This window comes from Dioscorea cayenensis, chromosome 5 (genome assembly GCF_009730915.1).
Source record: "Dioscorea cayenensis subsp. rotundata cultivar TDr96_F1 chromosome 5, TDr96_F1_v2_PseudoChromosome.rev07_lg8_w22 25.fasta, whole genome shotgun sequence".
NCBI classification, from domain to species: Eukaryota; Viridiplantae; Streptophyta; class Magnoliopsida; order Dioscoreales; family Dioscoreaceae; genus Dioscorea; species Dioscorea cayenensis.
The window spans coordinates 20,678,012-20,692,198 of NC_052475.1; the positions used below are offsets into that span (position 1 = coordinate 20,678,012).

Below are 14,187 nucleotides of genomic sequence, written 5' to 3' on the forward strand. Positions count from 1 at the left end.
GTGAATTGACAACCTTAGAAACATAAAAAAGATTTTTCCATTCCAAAGGAGAAATGACTTTTAGTGGGAAAGAAGATGAAGATGATTTTTGACCATCACTATTACACCAAAGAGAAAAAAAAGTAAAAATCAATGTTATTGAGTTACTAACTATGCTATTATTTAGTGGGATCAACTTATGTTGATAGGTGAAGGAACTATGAAAGGTGTATTGACAATTGAGAAGATGAGAAGGTAATCTTGATTATAGGGATTTATTTCAAAAATTGCAACTCCTAGCTCAAGGATCAAAAATTGTTGGCCAGTATCACAAGGAGACGGAAGTTGCTATGATTCAAGCTAATGTATAGGAGAATTGAGAAGCCACCATAATTAAATTTTTAAGTAGTTCAGATCACGAAATTATTGATGTGGTAGAAATGCAACATTATATTTAGAAGATATGATTCATTTGAACAAAAAAAAAATGGAGGGCAACTTTTTTTTTTTTTAAAAAAAAAGGTTAACTGTTCACAATAGAATTTTAGATCATTTTTGTGCAAATTAAATTGGAAAAAAGATGACAGGGCTACACCTAAAACAAAAGCCAAATCAATTAAAAAGAGGAGGGAAAGTGTTAAGTGGAAGGTAATTCTGAAATCCAAATTCATACTCGCAAAATTTAATGTTTTTAATGCCGCATGGTGCAAAAGTAGTTTGTGTTGGATGTGGGTCCTTTGGATCTCATTTGGTCCCACATGTTTTACACTCAAACCAAATCCCTCTCATTCTTTTAGTCCCACATTGTCTATTTTGAAGAGTTGCTAATGAACTCTCTCCTATAAATGCTTGTCCAAACCATGAACCCAAAAACACACTATCTTACTTACTTCTTCTCTCATATTTTTCTCCCGGGTGTGCTTTTGCGTGCTTGGAAAACCTAAACATTTTGTTCTGTGGTTCTCTGCCTGAACCTTGCGGGTGCTCTTGGGATATCTTGACACCGAACGTGCTAGGCTACGAGAGTTCTTCCTTCCCGGGTTAGTGTATCCTACGCTTGGAGTGAGACCGGAAAATCCTGCACGAGGGAGGCCAATTCAGCGTTAGGCCAGTGCTTACGCACGCCTACCCGAGGATGGAAATTTTTAACTGTTATTTTTGAATTATTATTGTAGTTTGTATTCTGCAATATTATATTTTGTACGCATAATACTATAGGCTATATTTTATATGTAGATATCCTGTATACTGTATTCATACATATAATATTGCATCTCGTATTCCTGTACATATAGTTCTACAGTATTATATTTCTACAAATCAATTTCTGCACATTAAAACTTGCTTGTGTCACATTAGTAGACCGTGAACCTGATTAACGTACATTACACACACATGGATGCACAATATGATACTTCGTGTAAACCTGTCAAGTTTGACGGTAAGGTGAACTTTAGGAGGTGGAAACATCAGGCTGAATTTTGGTTGTACACCTTAGGAGTATCCATAGCTCTTACTCTATCCTCTGATTCTGATTCTTATTCTTCTGATCTTGATCCTAGTGGACTTCGCCGATTATCCATCTCGACTGTAAACCAAACATCTAGCTCCTTAGCTCCTAGTAAAACTCCTAAAGAGATCGATTTCCACTGCCGCCATAGAATTCTTAGCATTCTTTCTGATCGTCTTTATGATAAATACTTTGATTATAAGACTGCTAAGGATATATGGAGTGCCCTAGAAAAGGAGTATGGCCCTGATAATGCTACTAGGATTAGCCACCTGAGCATAGAGTTTGAAAACTACAAGATGGTAGACGGAGTAGAGATGGGAGAACTGATTCACACCTTTCAGGACTACCTTAGTGCCATAGAGAAGTGTGGTACTGTACACAATGAGAGCCACATTGTGTCCATTCTCCTGAACAAGCTACCACTTTCTTGGTCAGGCTTTGCGAATGGACTTAGACACAAGATCGATTCCTTGGACCTTGTAGGAGTTTACAACACCATTAGAATTGAGGAAGCTAACCCATTCTCGTTCTCAAACCTCTCAGCAACCCAAATCTTCTGCTCCTAAACCTTATGAGAAAAGTCCTAAACATCTTGCTTTTTGTTTGTGGTAGGACAAACCATGTTGCCCGAGATTGCTTCTTTCGCAAGACTGAACCTGTCAGCAAAAATTCCGGTCCACCCAAACCGCAAGTAAATGTACTTGAGATGGGTGAACCCTCCTCTAGAACTTTCCCAGATGTCATCTTCAAATAAATCCGTCCTCTCCCTAACTCGTGTGCTACTGAGCCGTTTCCAAGAGTCACACATAGGAAATATACTACTGAATAGCATGCAAATACTACAAACTATAATATGCAAAACACAAACTACAATAATAATTCAAAAATAACAGTTAGAAATTTCCAGCCTGGGGTAGGCGTGCGTAAGCACTGCCCTAACGATGAATTGGCCTCCCTCGTGTAGGATTTTTCCGACCCTCACTCAAGCGCGAGGATACGCTAACTTGGGAATGAAGAACTCTCGTAGCCTATGACGTTCGGCGTCGAGATATCCCAAGAACACCCATGAGGTTCGGTGAGAGAACCACGAGAACAAAATGTTTAGGTTTTTCGAGACGCATAAAAAGCACACTCGGTTCAGTGCACTAAAAAGCACACGGGAGAAGAATATGAGAGAGAAGTAAGTAAGCTAGTGTGCTTTTTGGGTTCATGGTTTGGACATGCATTTATAGGAGAGTTCATTAGCAACTCTTCAAAATAAGCGATATGGGACTAAAAAGAATTAGAGGATTTGGTTTGAGTGTAAAACATGTGGGACCAAGTGGGACCCACAGGGACCCACATCTAACAATCCCCACTACACTCATAACCTAAATACGACCAACGATGATAACAGATGCAGCAAAGATTTTTGGGAAGATAATCAATCAAAAGTAAATGATCAAAAGAATAATGAAGGGATGAACAACTGAACCTTGGGTTTTCACTTTCGATCAAGCTAAGGTGTCTTTGAAGACTTGAACCTTAACCTTTCATTAGAGTTTCAAGCGATAGAGATGGTAGTGAGTCGAGTTCTTGAACTACAACTCCTTGAATTAGAATTCAATTTTAATGATAATCTTGTGATTGCACTTGGATAAGCGGGGTTGGCGCATTGTGTAGCCATGCGCTCGATATCATTTCATGGAGAGTTATTAGTCCCGATGGCGCGTAGCCCGTTTGTCAAGTACAATCACAGATTATCATTAAAAGTTGAATTCGATTCAAGAGTTATAGTTCAAGAACTCGATTCTACCATCTCATCGATTGAAAACTCTAACGAGGTTGAGGTTCAAGTCTTCAGGCACCTAGCTGATCGGTGAAAACCCAAGGTTCGGTGACCGTTCATTATTCTTTTGATCGTTACTTTTGATTGATTATCTTCGAAAATCTGTTGCTCGTCGTTATCGTTGTTGGTCGTATGGGTTATGGTAGTGGGAGATTGTTAGATGTGATCCTGTGGGATCCCACTGGTCCCCACATGTTTTACGCTCAGACCAAATCCCTCGATTCTTTTTAGTCCCACATTGCCTATTTTTGAAAGGTTGCTAATGAACTCTCTCCTATAAATGCATGTCCAAAGCCATGAACCCAAAAAGCACACTAGCTTGCTTACTTCTTTCTCTCATATTCTTCTCCGGGTGTGCTGTACGTGCAGGCCGAGGTGTGCTTTTTGCGTGCCGGGAAAAACCCTAAACATTTGTGTTATGGTTCTGCTCGAACCTTTGCGGTGCTCTTGAGATATCTCGACCCGAAGCGTCTTTGAGGCTACGGAGTTCTGCTTCCCGGGTTGGTGTATCGTGCGCTTGGGTGAGGTCGGCAAATCGCGCGAGGCCAATTCATCGTTAGGCGATGCTACTGCCACTCTGCGGATGAAAATTTCTAGCTATTTTTCAAATTATTATTGTAGTTTGTGTTTTGCATATTATAGTTTGTAGCATTTGCATGCTATTCAGTAGTATATTTCCTACGGTTTGTGGAATCCTTGAGGATTTGTGTCAACAAATGCAGGATGGTAATTGTGTGACCAAATTATGGTGAGTGTTTCAAGCAAATGAAGAATGGATAGCAAATGCATATAATTAATGCAAAATAACATTGATTGATGATAACCATTGGTATCCGCAACATCATATTCTTTGTTAGACTAAAAATTTTGATTTAAAAGATTTGAATTGGATTTGATCTATTGAAAGCTGGTTTACTAGTCAGATGCGATTGGAATGAAGTTAGTATTGAATGTTTTATTACTCACTAATACATCTCTGTATTTTTTTTTATTATCAATTGGTAGATATTTATTTGTTTAATATAGTGTATTTTTTACCGGTGAAAATGAGTTATATTTTTATGTGATTTTCTTCATTTATGTTCAAAATATTTAAGGCTATTTTGATTCTTTTTTGTTTTTATTTTCTTTGCTAGAAGTCAAGTGATGTTTTACAAGAGTTGTTGTATCAATACTCACATCACTATTGAGGATTAACAAAGATGATGAGACATAAATCAAATTCAACATCTGATCATAATATTAAAAAAAAAAATGAGTTTCTTAAATATATATCTAGTGAGATTATTTTGCATTTGGACAGTTGACAAACTGTATGAATTATATTAACCCTATGCTTGCATTTAATAAGGGGTAGGGAGTTCTTTTATTGGATGTTATTGGCGATAATTACCCCATATTTTATTAGGGATAAGAATTATTCCCTCAACCAAAAAAATTTTGAAATAAAAATAATTAATTTGTACTTATAATAAACATTTATTATTTTCATAAAAATAAAATTTCATTTTTAAAATATCTCCTCTAAAAAGTTTCTCCCTGGATCAAATTTTATATATAAAAAAAACTTGTTGATTCTACATAGACCTGTCCAAGGGCTGGGCTACTCGCTAAACTCCAAAGGCTCGCTCGAAAATTGAGAGTTTGAACAAATATATGAGGCTCGATGACTAGGATTGGACAAAATATGAAACCCGTTTCTAAAAAAGACCTCGTCTGGTTTTTATTGTTAAATGCCCGGCCGACCCAGTTTGATTTATTTAGTTTTTAAAAATGGGTTATAAGAGTTTAAATTTAGTTATTGTAATTGAACAAAAAAATGTATATTTGGTATTTTGATTTTTAATTTATTTTTGTAGAATAATATTGGGTAGTGTTCACAAATTAATATTATTGTTAATTTTTTATAAATTATCTATTATTTGATGAAAAAAATCTATTTTGACGGATCTTGGTTAAATGCTATAAAAATTTAGGCATACCCTTTAGGCATACTGAAAAAATGAAGACTTGTATTACTAGGTAAGGCCGGACTTGAGCAAGCTCAAATTTTATTAATTATGAATGTGGCCCGACCCAGGGACATGTCTTCCGCATCATGCGTATTATAAATATATATATATATATATATATATATTGTATTTTTATTATATTTTTAAAAAGGATAATGGGATAAATAATTTTATGATTTAGCTTGTTAATATATATAAATAAAAACGCAGGGACTTTTTATGCAAATTTCTCTCTTTTTGAAAGCATACAACGAAGTGTTTTTCTCAACATTCGTATAACGAAACCACATCAGGTGTGATTTCTGGTCGACGTCGAACTCTCGCAGCTTCGCTGGTATGCTCTCGCTCTCGATTCTTTCTTTCTTGATGATTGGTTCAGATATCTTCGGGTTTCTTGGAATCATTTGAATGTTTGTGTGGATTTGCATCTATTCTGTTGATGATTTCTTGAGTTTTCTTCAATTACGATTTTTTTCCCATCATTTTTCCCAGTGTTTTTCTTGAGAAATGTGTGAATTTTTTTATGATTTTTTTAAGGATTTCATGCTGTTCGTCGCCTAAAATTGCCTCAAAGTGTGTTTGGAATGCGGGGAAACAGAAAGGAAGGCTAAGAAATTGATGTTTTTTTAGAAAATGGATGTCATTTGATTTTCTTAGATCCAAACTACTTGTTTGCCTTTTTTTATTTCTCTGTTTTTTTGGATTTTTCATCTATTTGGTGATTTTCTTGATGTTGAATTAGGAGTTTCCCATCTATTTCCTGATATTTTTAAGAGGTGTGAATTTTCGGTGATTTTTGAAGGATTTCATGCTGTTCATGGGCTAAAACTGCTTTTAGAGTGTGTTTTTGGCACTGGGAAACAGAAAAAGAAGCTAAGAAAATGATCTATTTTAGAAAAGGCTGTCCTGTAATTTCCTTCAATATGAATAATCTAGACCCTCATTAACTTTTTGCTTTTGTTTCTTTTCTTTTTCCTATTTAGGTTGTCAGGTCTTTTGGATTGAAGGTGTTTATCTATAGTGCCTAAATATAACGTTGGTCAACTTTTTTCAGTGGATAAAATTCATAAAATTAAATTCTTGTTCTATTGTCAAAAATTTCAGTTCTTGGAACTCAGTTTGCAGCAAATTGTTCCTTGTTTTAGATTAAAATTTCAATATTGGTGGGCTCCTTCATATCTTGATAGCATTGATTTGCATTTTTTAGCATCCAAGCTGTAGAGCTCTTGCTTCACTGTTACTTTGTGATTCTATGATGTCTTTTATCCATTTTTTGGCTCATAGATACTGTTTGTTGTATCTCATGTATGTATAGTTTGATTTGACAGTATTATTGGCTCTTCATTTTACTGTATACTCTTTCTATTTAGTATTTCTCATTTTGTTGCTTTCTTTTTTTTTTATAAATTTTGATTTATGGATCTAAATTTTGGTAATGCAATAACACCATAAACTGTATTTTGACAATATCTGTGCTTCAGGCTGATGCTATGCCTCATGAAACTGATCTCTTAATTGATGGCACATATTGAGTGTTGTGCTCTTAATTGTCATTATGAAAATCTATCTTGCTCATCTCAATTTTTACTGCTCTGCTATCACCCCACAGAGATTCTTGCTTATTGATTCTCCTTCGACCCGAAGCTATGGCTTGGTTCGAATCACCATTCTTACGCTGGAACTCTTTTGGGGGTCTCGACTTTTCCCTTCCTTTCCAAATATGTTTGTTTCCATCTCCAAATGCTTCTGGCTTCTGTGCCCCTATTGCAGTTTCCTTGCAAGAGTTTTTCTGGATTAGAAGATGCATAGTAGAAAGGACCGAGCTGCTGCTGTTAAGCAAGCTGAATCTGTTAAACGAGCAGAACCTGTACAACCAAATGAATCTAATGAGGAGGTAGATATTGGCTGTTGCTTATTTTTCAGAGATGTTTGGTCTTACCTAGAAAAATGAAACAAGCAGATCTGGATAATATGATAGAGAAAATATTTAGGTGCTTATTCTTATAGAGCTCAGCCTTCAGATTCTTTTTGTTTGAGGCTTTTCTTTGGTCTCAGGGAAAGAAAGTAACGTGCTCAAGAGCTCAAGAAAAACAACATTGCTTATTCATTGGTAATATTCCTAAACACTGGACAGAAGATGTTCTGAGAGAAAAGGTGGAAGCGATAGGTGTTGGAGTCACTAAAGTGGATTTGGTGATGGTAAACTGCAGACACCTATCTCCCAGGATATTGCATTAACTATGAAATAATTGTGTTACTCACCTTTTTCTGATTCACACATTGTGTTTGTTTTCATTCTTGACTGTTCTATGATAAAGAATACATATCATGGCTGTAATAAGCATTTTGCTTTTGTTGAGTATCGTGACCATGATTGTGCAAAATATTGTAAAGAGAAAATGTCTGATCCAACATTCAAACTGGATGGTAATGCGCCTACGGTGACTTACTATAATCCTTCAGCTTCTCAGGTTCTACAATGTCTTTTTGATTACTTTTGGCTCTCCATTTTGTGATGTGTTTATATGTTAAAGTGGAGTTTTCCAGAACTTTTGGCTTGCATTGACCTTTGTTTATTTTTCCAGGTGAATTCAATTTATGTAAAAAACTTACCTAATAATGTGACTGAAGATCATTTGAGAAGGCCATTTGAGCACCACGGAAAAATCAATACTGTGGACCTTCCAACTCCAAAGTGTGAATATGGTTTTGTGCATTTTAGTGAGCGGTCAGCAGCCAAGAAAGGATTACGGAATTCTGAGAGACACCATCTAGATGGTAAAAAATATTTTATCCATAAATATTCTATTTACTCTTCTGGTATTGGCTGTGGTTCACCCTTTTATGCCACTTTACTGGTTTAATGACAGGTCGAGTCCTTGAGTGCGACCTTGGAAAAGCTCAAACTGTAAAGAAAGGTGCAATAGGACCTAATACACAGAAAGGTCCTCTGCCACCAAATTGTCCTTCCCAAATGGACAATATGTGCAGGTATGATATATTGTGAACATAAATAGACAAGTGGTTTTGGTGAGTTGCTCCTGTATTTATTTCCTGCTTGAGATGCATGCCACTCCTGCAATATTAAGTTGTTGTATATGCTTCAGCCAATGCTTGACTGGAGTTATGCTGCACCAGGTACACCATTGGTGCCAATAATCTTAGCTGATAAGTGATGACCACTTTCCAAATGCATGTTAGTTGACAGTTCTATTAAGCTGGTGTCATGGCTCACTTTTATTTATTTATTTACTTTTTAAGATTGCATGCCGTCAAATGAAAGATTTTCTTCTTTCTATAACAAATGATTAAGCTGGGTGTCATGGCTCACTTTTTTAAGATTGCATGTCACTTTTAAAGCTAGGTGTCATGGCTTCATTTCTCACCGTGTATAACATGCTGATAAACAAATGAAAGATTTTCTTCATTCTATTTTGTGTCATATATACATCAGGCCAATTGTGACACATTGTATTTTATTGTCCAACCTGTATTCATTAATCTTCAATTTCGAATTTTGATGATTGTTTGTGATTCTCAAGCCCAACTACATTTTACATGTAGATCTCGGAAATGTCAAAATTGTCTGCTGATCCTAATTGCGGTCAGTGTTGTCAAAACCGGACCGGCCCGGCCGGTTCGACCAGAAAAACCGGGAACCGGCCATGAGGCCGGTCCGGCTACCCCCTTCGACTCGGTGTTGAAGTAACCCGGCCAAAAACCGGTGACCCGGCCGGTTAACCCGGAAACCGGTTGACCCGGCCGGATCTACCGGGTTAAAAGAATTAAAATTTAAAAAAAAAATAAAAATTTTCTATGGCGGGAGAAAGTGAGATTTTCCATATATCAGCCATAAAAAATTTCTATGGCGAGTGACTTCAAGCAACGACGGGGAGCGCGAGAGAAACAAGGGAGAACCGGAGAAGAACAAGAAGAAATGAGAGAGAGACGCCGGTGAAGGCCACTAGACCAGAAGAATGAGAGAGAGAGACACAAGAGAAAGAAAGAGAGAGCACTCAAATAGTTTTTTTTATTCCCTCGTTAGTGAGTCCCAAGAAAAGGGGATGTTTTTAATTTGTTTTTTTTCTTTGTGAGTCCCAATAGAGAAGTGTGGGAGATGATTAGGGCTTTTAAATATTTTATTTTTTTAATATTTTATATAAACCTAAAATTTTAAATATTAGATTTAATTCTATTTTAAATATTTTTAAAATCAACAAATATATATAAAATAAAATTTTAAAATAACATTTTTAATTAATTGTGTTTTTTAATTATTAAAAATATAAGTTATATTATTTTTTTTATCATTATTAATTATTATAATATATTTTTTAATATTTTATTATCGACTTCCCTGTTCAGACCCCTGGTCGACCCGATTATCGACCGAACTCGACCGGGCTGACTGTCAACCGGCTCAGCTGCGGCCCCACTACTGATTGCGGTTGTCTGTTTACTGCTCTTCGTCATTCTTGTAATTGCCTGCAGTGGAAGTGGAAGATCCGGCGAAGGCCAGCAAAGTAACGATATGATTCAAAAGCGCAAATTCAACCTGTATTAATGCCTCTCGAAATTGTTACATGACATTGTGATCATACAGTTGTGAATTTTCGCAAATATCAACTGAAATACACTAACATGTTAGCTTTCTTTTGTCTTGTGGCATGTCATATCTCCTTTTCTTTTTTTTTGGTTATTCTTTTGGTCTGTATAGGCCTTAAATACCTTGTAGTAGACTGTTCTTCATCATGAATGAAAGTTCAAGCTTGAAATCAAAGCAACCTTCTCATCTTTTTTTATTTCTCTTTTTTTTGGTCAAAATTCATCAAATTATTCAGTTTAAACAATATGATTCTAGTGAGTAGGCTTTTTTTCACCTTTTTTTTTTCACTATCAATGAATTAAAGTTATAAATTGCGGTAGGTAACAGTTTAATGAAAAAATGATGCTACGAATAATTCATTGTGAGTATTCAAAACAATTTTATTTTGTTTATGTTCAATATTTATACTAATTATAATTACAAATATCTTTAATCTTAATTTATAAAATCCGTTTGCATGTCCAATTAGTTCAACGAGATTTATACTTTAATTTATACATGTAACCTTATTCAATTCGTCATCAATCCAAATTAAGAACATTAATAAATAACATAATTCAATTCTGACCAGAAATAATCAATCCTAAGCTAACGAGTCAAACATCAAAGCAAGATTATACAATATATTTATACATAATTTAGTTCATACATGTCATGTTGCTTTCAAGTTTCAAACTAAATTAAATTAAAATCAAACAAAAGAACAAAAAATAAATAAAAAAAGAAAAAAGTGCCAATTGAAAAAGACCCCTACAAGAGAAACAAAAGCAGGGCTGAGCATGCACACGTCACCACCTAATCATCATCAACAATCTAATCCAATCTCATCCATTAAAATTCCCTCAAGATGCGTGTCCATCATAGCAAATAAAACCTAATACCTCCACCAATCCCCCCATAAACTGACACGTGTCATTTACCCCTCCAATCTATAAATACACATATAATGAGGGACATATTCACAAAAAAACCCCCACATAACTAAACATTTTTATACCGGTTTAGCACCATTGGAATAGCGTTAATTCCAATTCCCAAATTGGAATAAGAAAAACAAAGAAAGGCCAAGAAATGGGAGGAGATGAGGACGAGGATGAAGGGACGAGGAGGAGGAGGAGAAGGAGAAGGAGGAATGGGGAGGAGGGATGGGCGGGCGAGTTCCAGAGGGATATGCTTGCCGGAGCGGCGATGGGTGGTGTTGTGCACACCGTTGTTGCGCCGATCGAACGCGCGAAGTTGCTGCTCCAGACGCAGGAGAGCAACGCTTCTGTGCTTGGTCTTGGAGGTAGACCTCGGCGTCGGAGGTTTCGTGGTATGCTTGATTGCATCGCGCGTACTGTTCGGGATGAGGGCGTGATGTCGCTTTGGCGTGGCAATGGGACTAGTGTTCTTCGGTATTATCCTTCCGTCGCGTTGAACTTTTCTCTCAAGGTATTTGATTTGATTTGATTTGATTTTGGGGCAGTTTTTTTGATGTTTGATTTGTTGATTGGTGGCATTCTTGTTTTGGTTTTTCATTGGATTGGTGTTTTTGGAAATTTGGATTGGTGGTGGGTGGGTTGTTGGGAATGCGTATTAGGTGTTTGATCTTGGTTCTTAGAGGACTTGTATGGGAATTTGTTTGGATTCTTTTGTCTGTTTGTTTGTGATCTTGTGAAAGGAATCTGGAAAAGGTTAGGGTTTGTGTCAACTTTTTTTTGGTTCATAGGTTAATTAAGATGCTTATGAGGTGTTTGTTGTTGGTTCTTGGAAAAACTAGTTTGAGAATTTCTTTGGATTTTTGTGGGGTTTGTGGTCAAAAGGTGGTGATCTTGTGAGAAGGAATTAGAACTTTTGCTTTGAATTATTAAAGATTAGGGTTTTGTATCAATTCTTTTGTTCTCTTGGATGGGTTATAGTTCATGTGACAGTAGCTTTTTATCAGAACTTTTTTTTTTTTTAGTTATTATTAAATTGATGTTGATAGAAACCAGCAAATCTTGTGAGGGTTCTTTTTCAATATGCTTTTGGGGATCAAACTATTGTTATTGGCCTGGGGTTGTATTCTAGGAATTCTTGAAGGATGGAAATAATGGTATGAAAATCTATCTGTATTGACAATTTGTTTGCTAGATCACCGTCACAAGTTATTGGCTGATGTTCACCTTAATGGGGGTGAATGGCATGCAATAAAAGGTTGAACTTTTACTAATTTAGTTGATGTAAAATGAAGAGAGGGAGAAGTATGGTCGATAATTATTATCAATCACCTTTAATAAAGGGGGAATCTACCAAAAATCTATCATTTCATCTTGAGGAGGATTATTTGCCAATGAATGGGATTCTATTCTATTCTATTTCTCTAACTTTATAGTATGTACAGCTTTTACCACTAAAGTGGACTATTGGCATTGTGATTCAATGGTTGTTCTCTTTAGTTCATTTACATTATTATATACGTGTATATTGAGAATATCAGGTATTTTTCTTGCATGTTGATAATGTATTAATGTTGATGAAGGCCTGTTGCTTTTTTGTGTATTTTTAGTTTAGTTTATAAAACCGAATTTTGTTCATTTGATCACTAGAAGGAATTTTGTCGTTGTATTCTTTTAATTTATTTGCTTACCTGTATCTATGAACTTCTAGAATAGGACATTATGGAAAGTGTGAAAGTACGCCATGTACTTTTTATGCAACCTTCCGAGATTTATAGTGGGTACTGCACGTTAGTTTAGTTTACATGCCCTTAGTTGGTATCAATAGAATAAGCCTTTATTGTGCCAACATAGAGAAAAGATGAAACTGACTTCAACTGACAACTTGTATGAGTTATCCTGGTCAGAGGTCTATTGGATCAATCTATTTCTATGTGATTTTTGGCATATTTCCTTTAAGAATTTATTCCAGAAGTCTTAAGCGTTATTGCTAGGAATAAATGCAACTTAAATTATATCCACAACATCTTGTTTTTCAAGATACCTGGGTGGTGCATAACATGAGTTTTTTTATTTTTTATTTTTGGCACAGGATTTGTACAGGGCCATGCTAAAGGGTGGTGAAGCATCACAGAATTCCCATATTTTTTCTGGGGCAGCTGCCAACTTCATTGCAGGGTCTGCAGCAGGTTGCACCACACTAGTTATCATCTATCCACTTGATATTGCCCACACCCGCCTCGCTGCTGACCTTGGCAGCACAGACTCGCGTGAATTCAGAGGAATCTGCCACTTTCTTCGTGCCATCTACAAGAAAGACGGGATTCGGGGCATTTACCGAGGTCTTCCTGCTTCCCTCCACGGCATGATTGTCCACCGTGGCCTTTACTTTGGTGGTTTCGACACAGCAAAGGAGTACATGACTACTTCTGATCATTCAAAGATGGAGGAAGCACCTCTGTGGAAACGTTGGCTCGTGGCGCAGGCTGTGACTACCTCAGCAGGATTGATATCGTACCCGTTAGACACTGTCCGAAGGAGGATGATGATGCAGTCCGGGATGCAAGAACTAATGTACAAGAACACACTAGATTGTTGGAAGAAGATTTATATGATGGAGGGTGTGGCTTCCTTTTATCGCGGAGCAGTTTCTAATATGTTTAGAAGTACTGGAGCAGCTGCGATCTTGGTTTTGTATGATGAAGTCAAGAAATTTATGAAATGGGGTGGTTTGTGACAAGAACAGGAGGTAATAATCATGCCTCAAATTTTTTTCGACTCACAAATGAGCACAATCTAAAGGAAATAGAGGTGAGAAGGCTTGCATGCCTAGTAAAATGACTTTTTGTGTATTTAACTGATTCATTTTTCTTTCCACTAATGAATACATGTATACAGAGAAAAGGTCTTGATTGAATTGTTTTCCTAGGGCCTTTCGTAATTGGCATGTAGGTAATGTTCTACTTGTTTGTTAATAAATGGGAAATCCCTTGATGGCTACGTTTTTCCTATGTTCTCCTATATTTTGGTGCCTTTTTTTTTTTTATCTGATTAGAATTAAGGCCATGTGTAATGCCTTAACCCTGTCTTTGGTTCAGAGAACGATTGAAGTAAGTTCATTACTAATAATTAAGTCTCAGATAAAACTGAAAAAGAAAAGGGAAGCATTGGTTTTCCTACTGGATCTTCTATCTATAGTAGTTTTGCCATGGCGGGTTTCTCTCTCATTTAATAAAAATCTGGAACTTTGGATTGCTAACTTTCTGGAATAGTGGCCACTGTGAAATTTTTTTTTAGGTGATATTCAAGAGAAGAATTTTATAGAAAGATGA

At 36.2% G+C, this 14,187-nt stretch overlaps 2 protein-coding genes across 2 annotated transcripts; both read left to right on the forward strand.

The window, feature by feature from the left end:
* Positions 1-5,596: 5,596 nt before the first annotated feature.
* Positions 5,597-9,859, forward strand: LOC120260090 (heterogeneous nuclear ribonucleoprotein Q-like). The gene is made up of 8 exons (XM_039267533.1): positions 5,597-5,666; positions 6,942-7,024; positions 7,103-7,226; positions 7,388-7,803; positions 7,918-8,110; positions 8,203-8,323; positions 8,897-8,936; positions 9,824-9,859. Exons 4-8 carry the CDS (start codon positions 7,642-7,644, stop codon positions 9,857-9,859), a joined length of 552 nt encoding a protein of 183 aa, XP_039123467.1. The 5' UTR covers positions 5,597-5,666; positions 6,942-7,024; positions 7,103-7,226; positions 7,388-7,641.
* A 915-nt stretch (positions 9,860-10,774) lies between these two features.
* LOC120260565 (probable ADP,ATP carrier protein At5g56450) lies at positions 10,775-13,704 on the forward strand. Its single transcript, XM_039268065.1, has 2 exons — positions 10,775-11,369; positions 12,948-13,704. Exons 1-2 carry the CDS (start codon positions 11,010-11,012, stop codon positions 13,590-13,592), a joined length of 1,005 nt encoding a protein of 334 aa, XP_039123999.1. The 5' UTR covers positions 10,775-11,009; the 3' UTR covers positions 13,593-13,704.
* Positions 13,705-14,187: the final 483 nt, after the last annotated feature.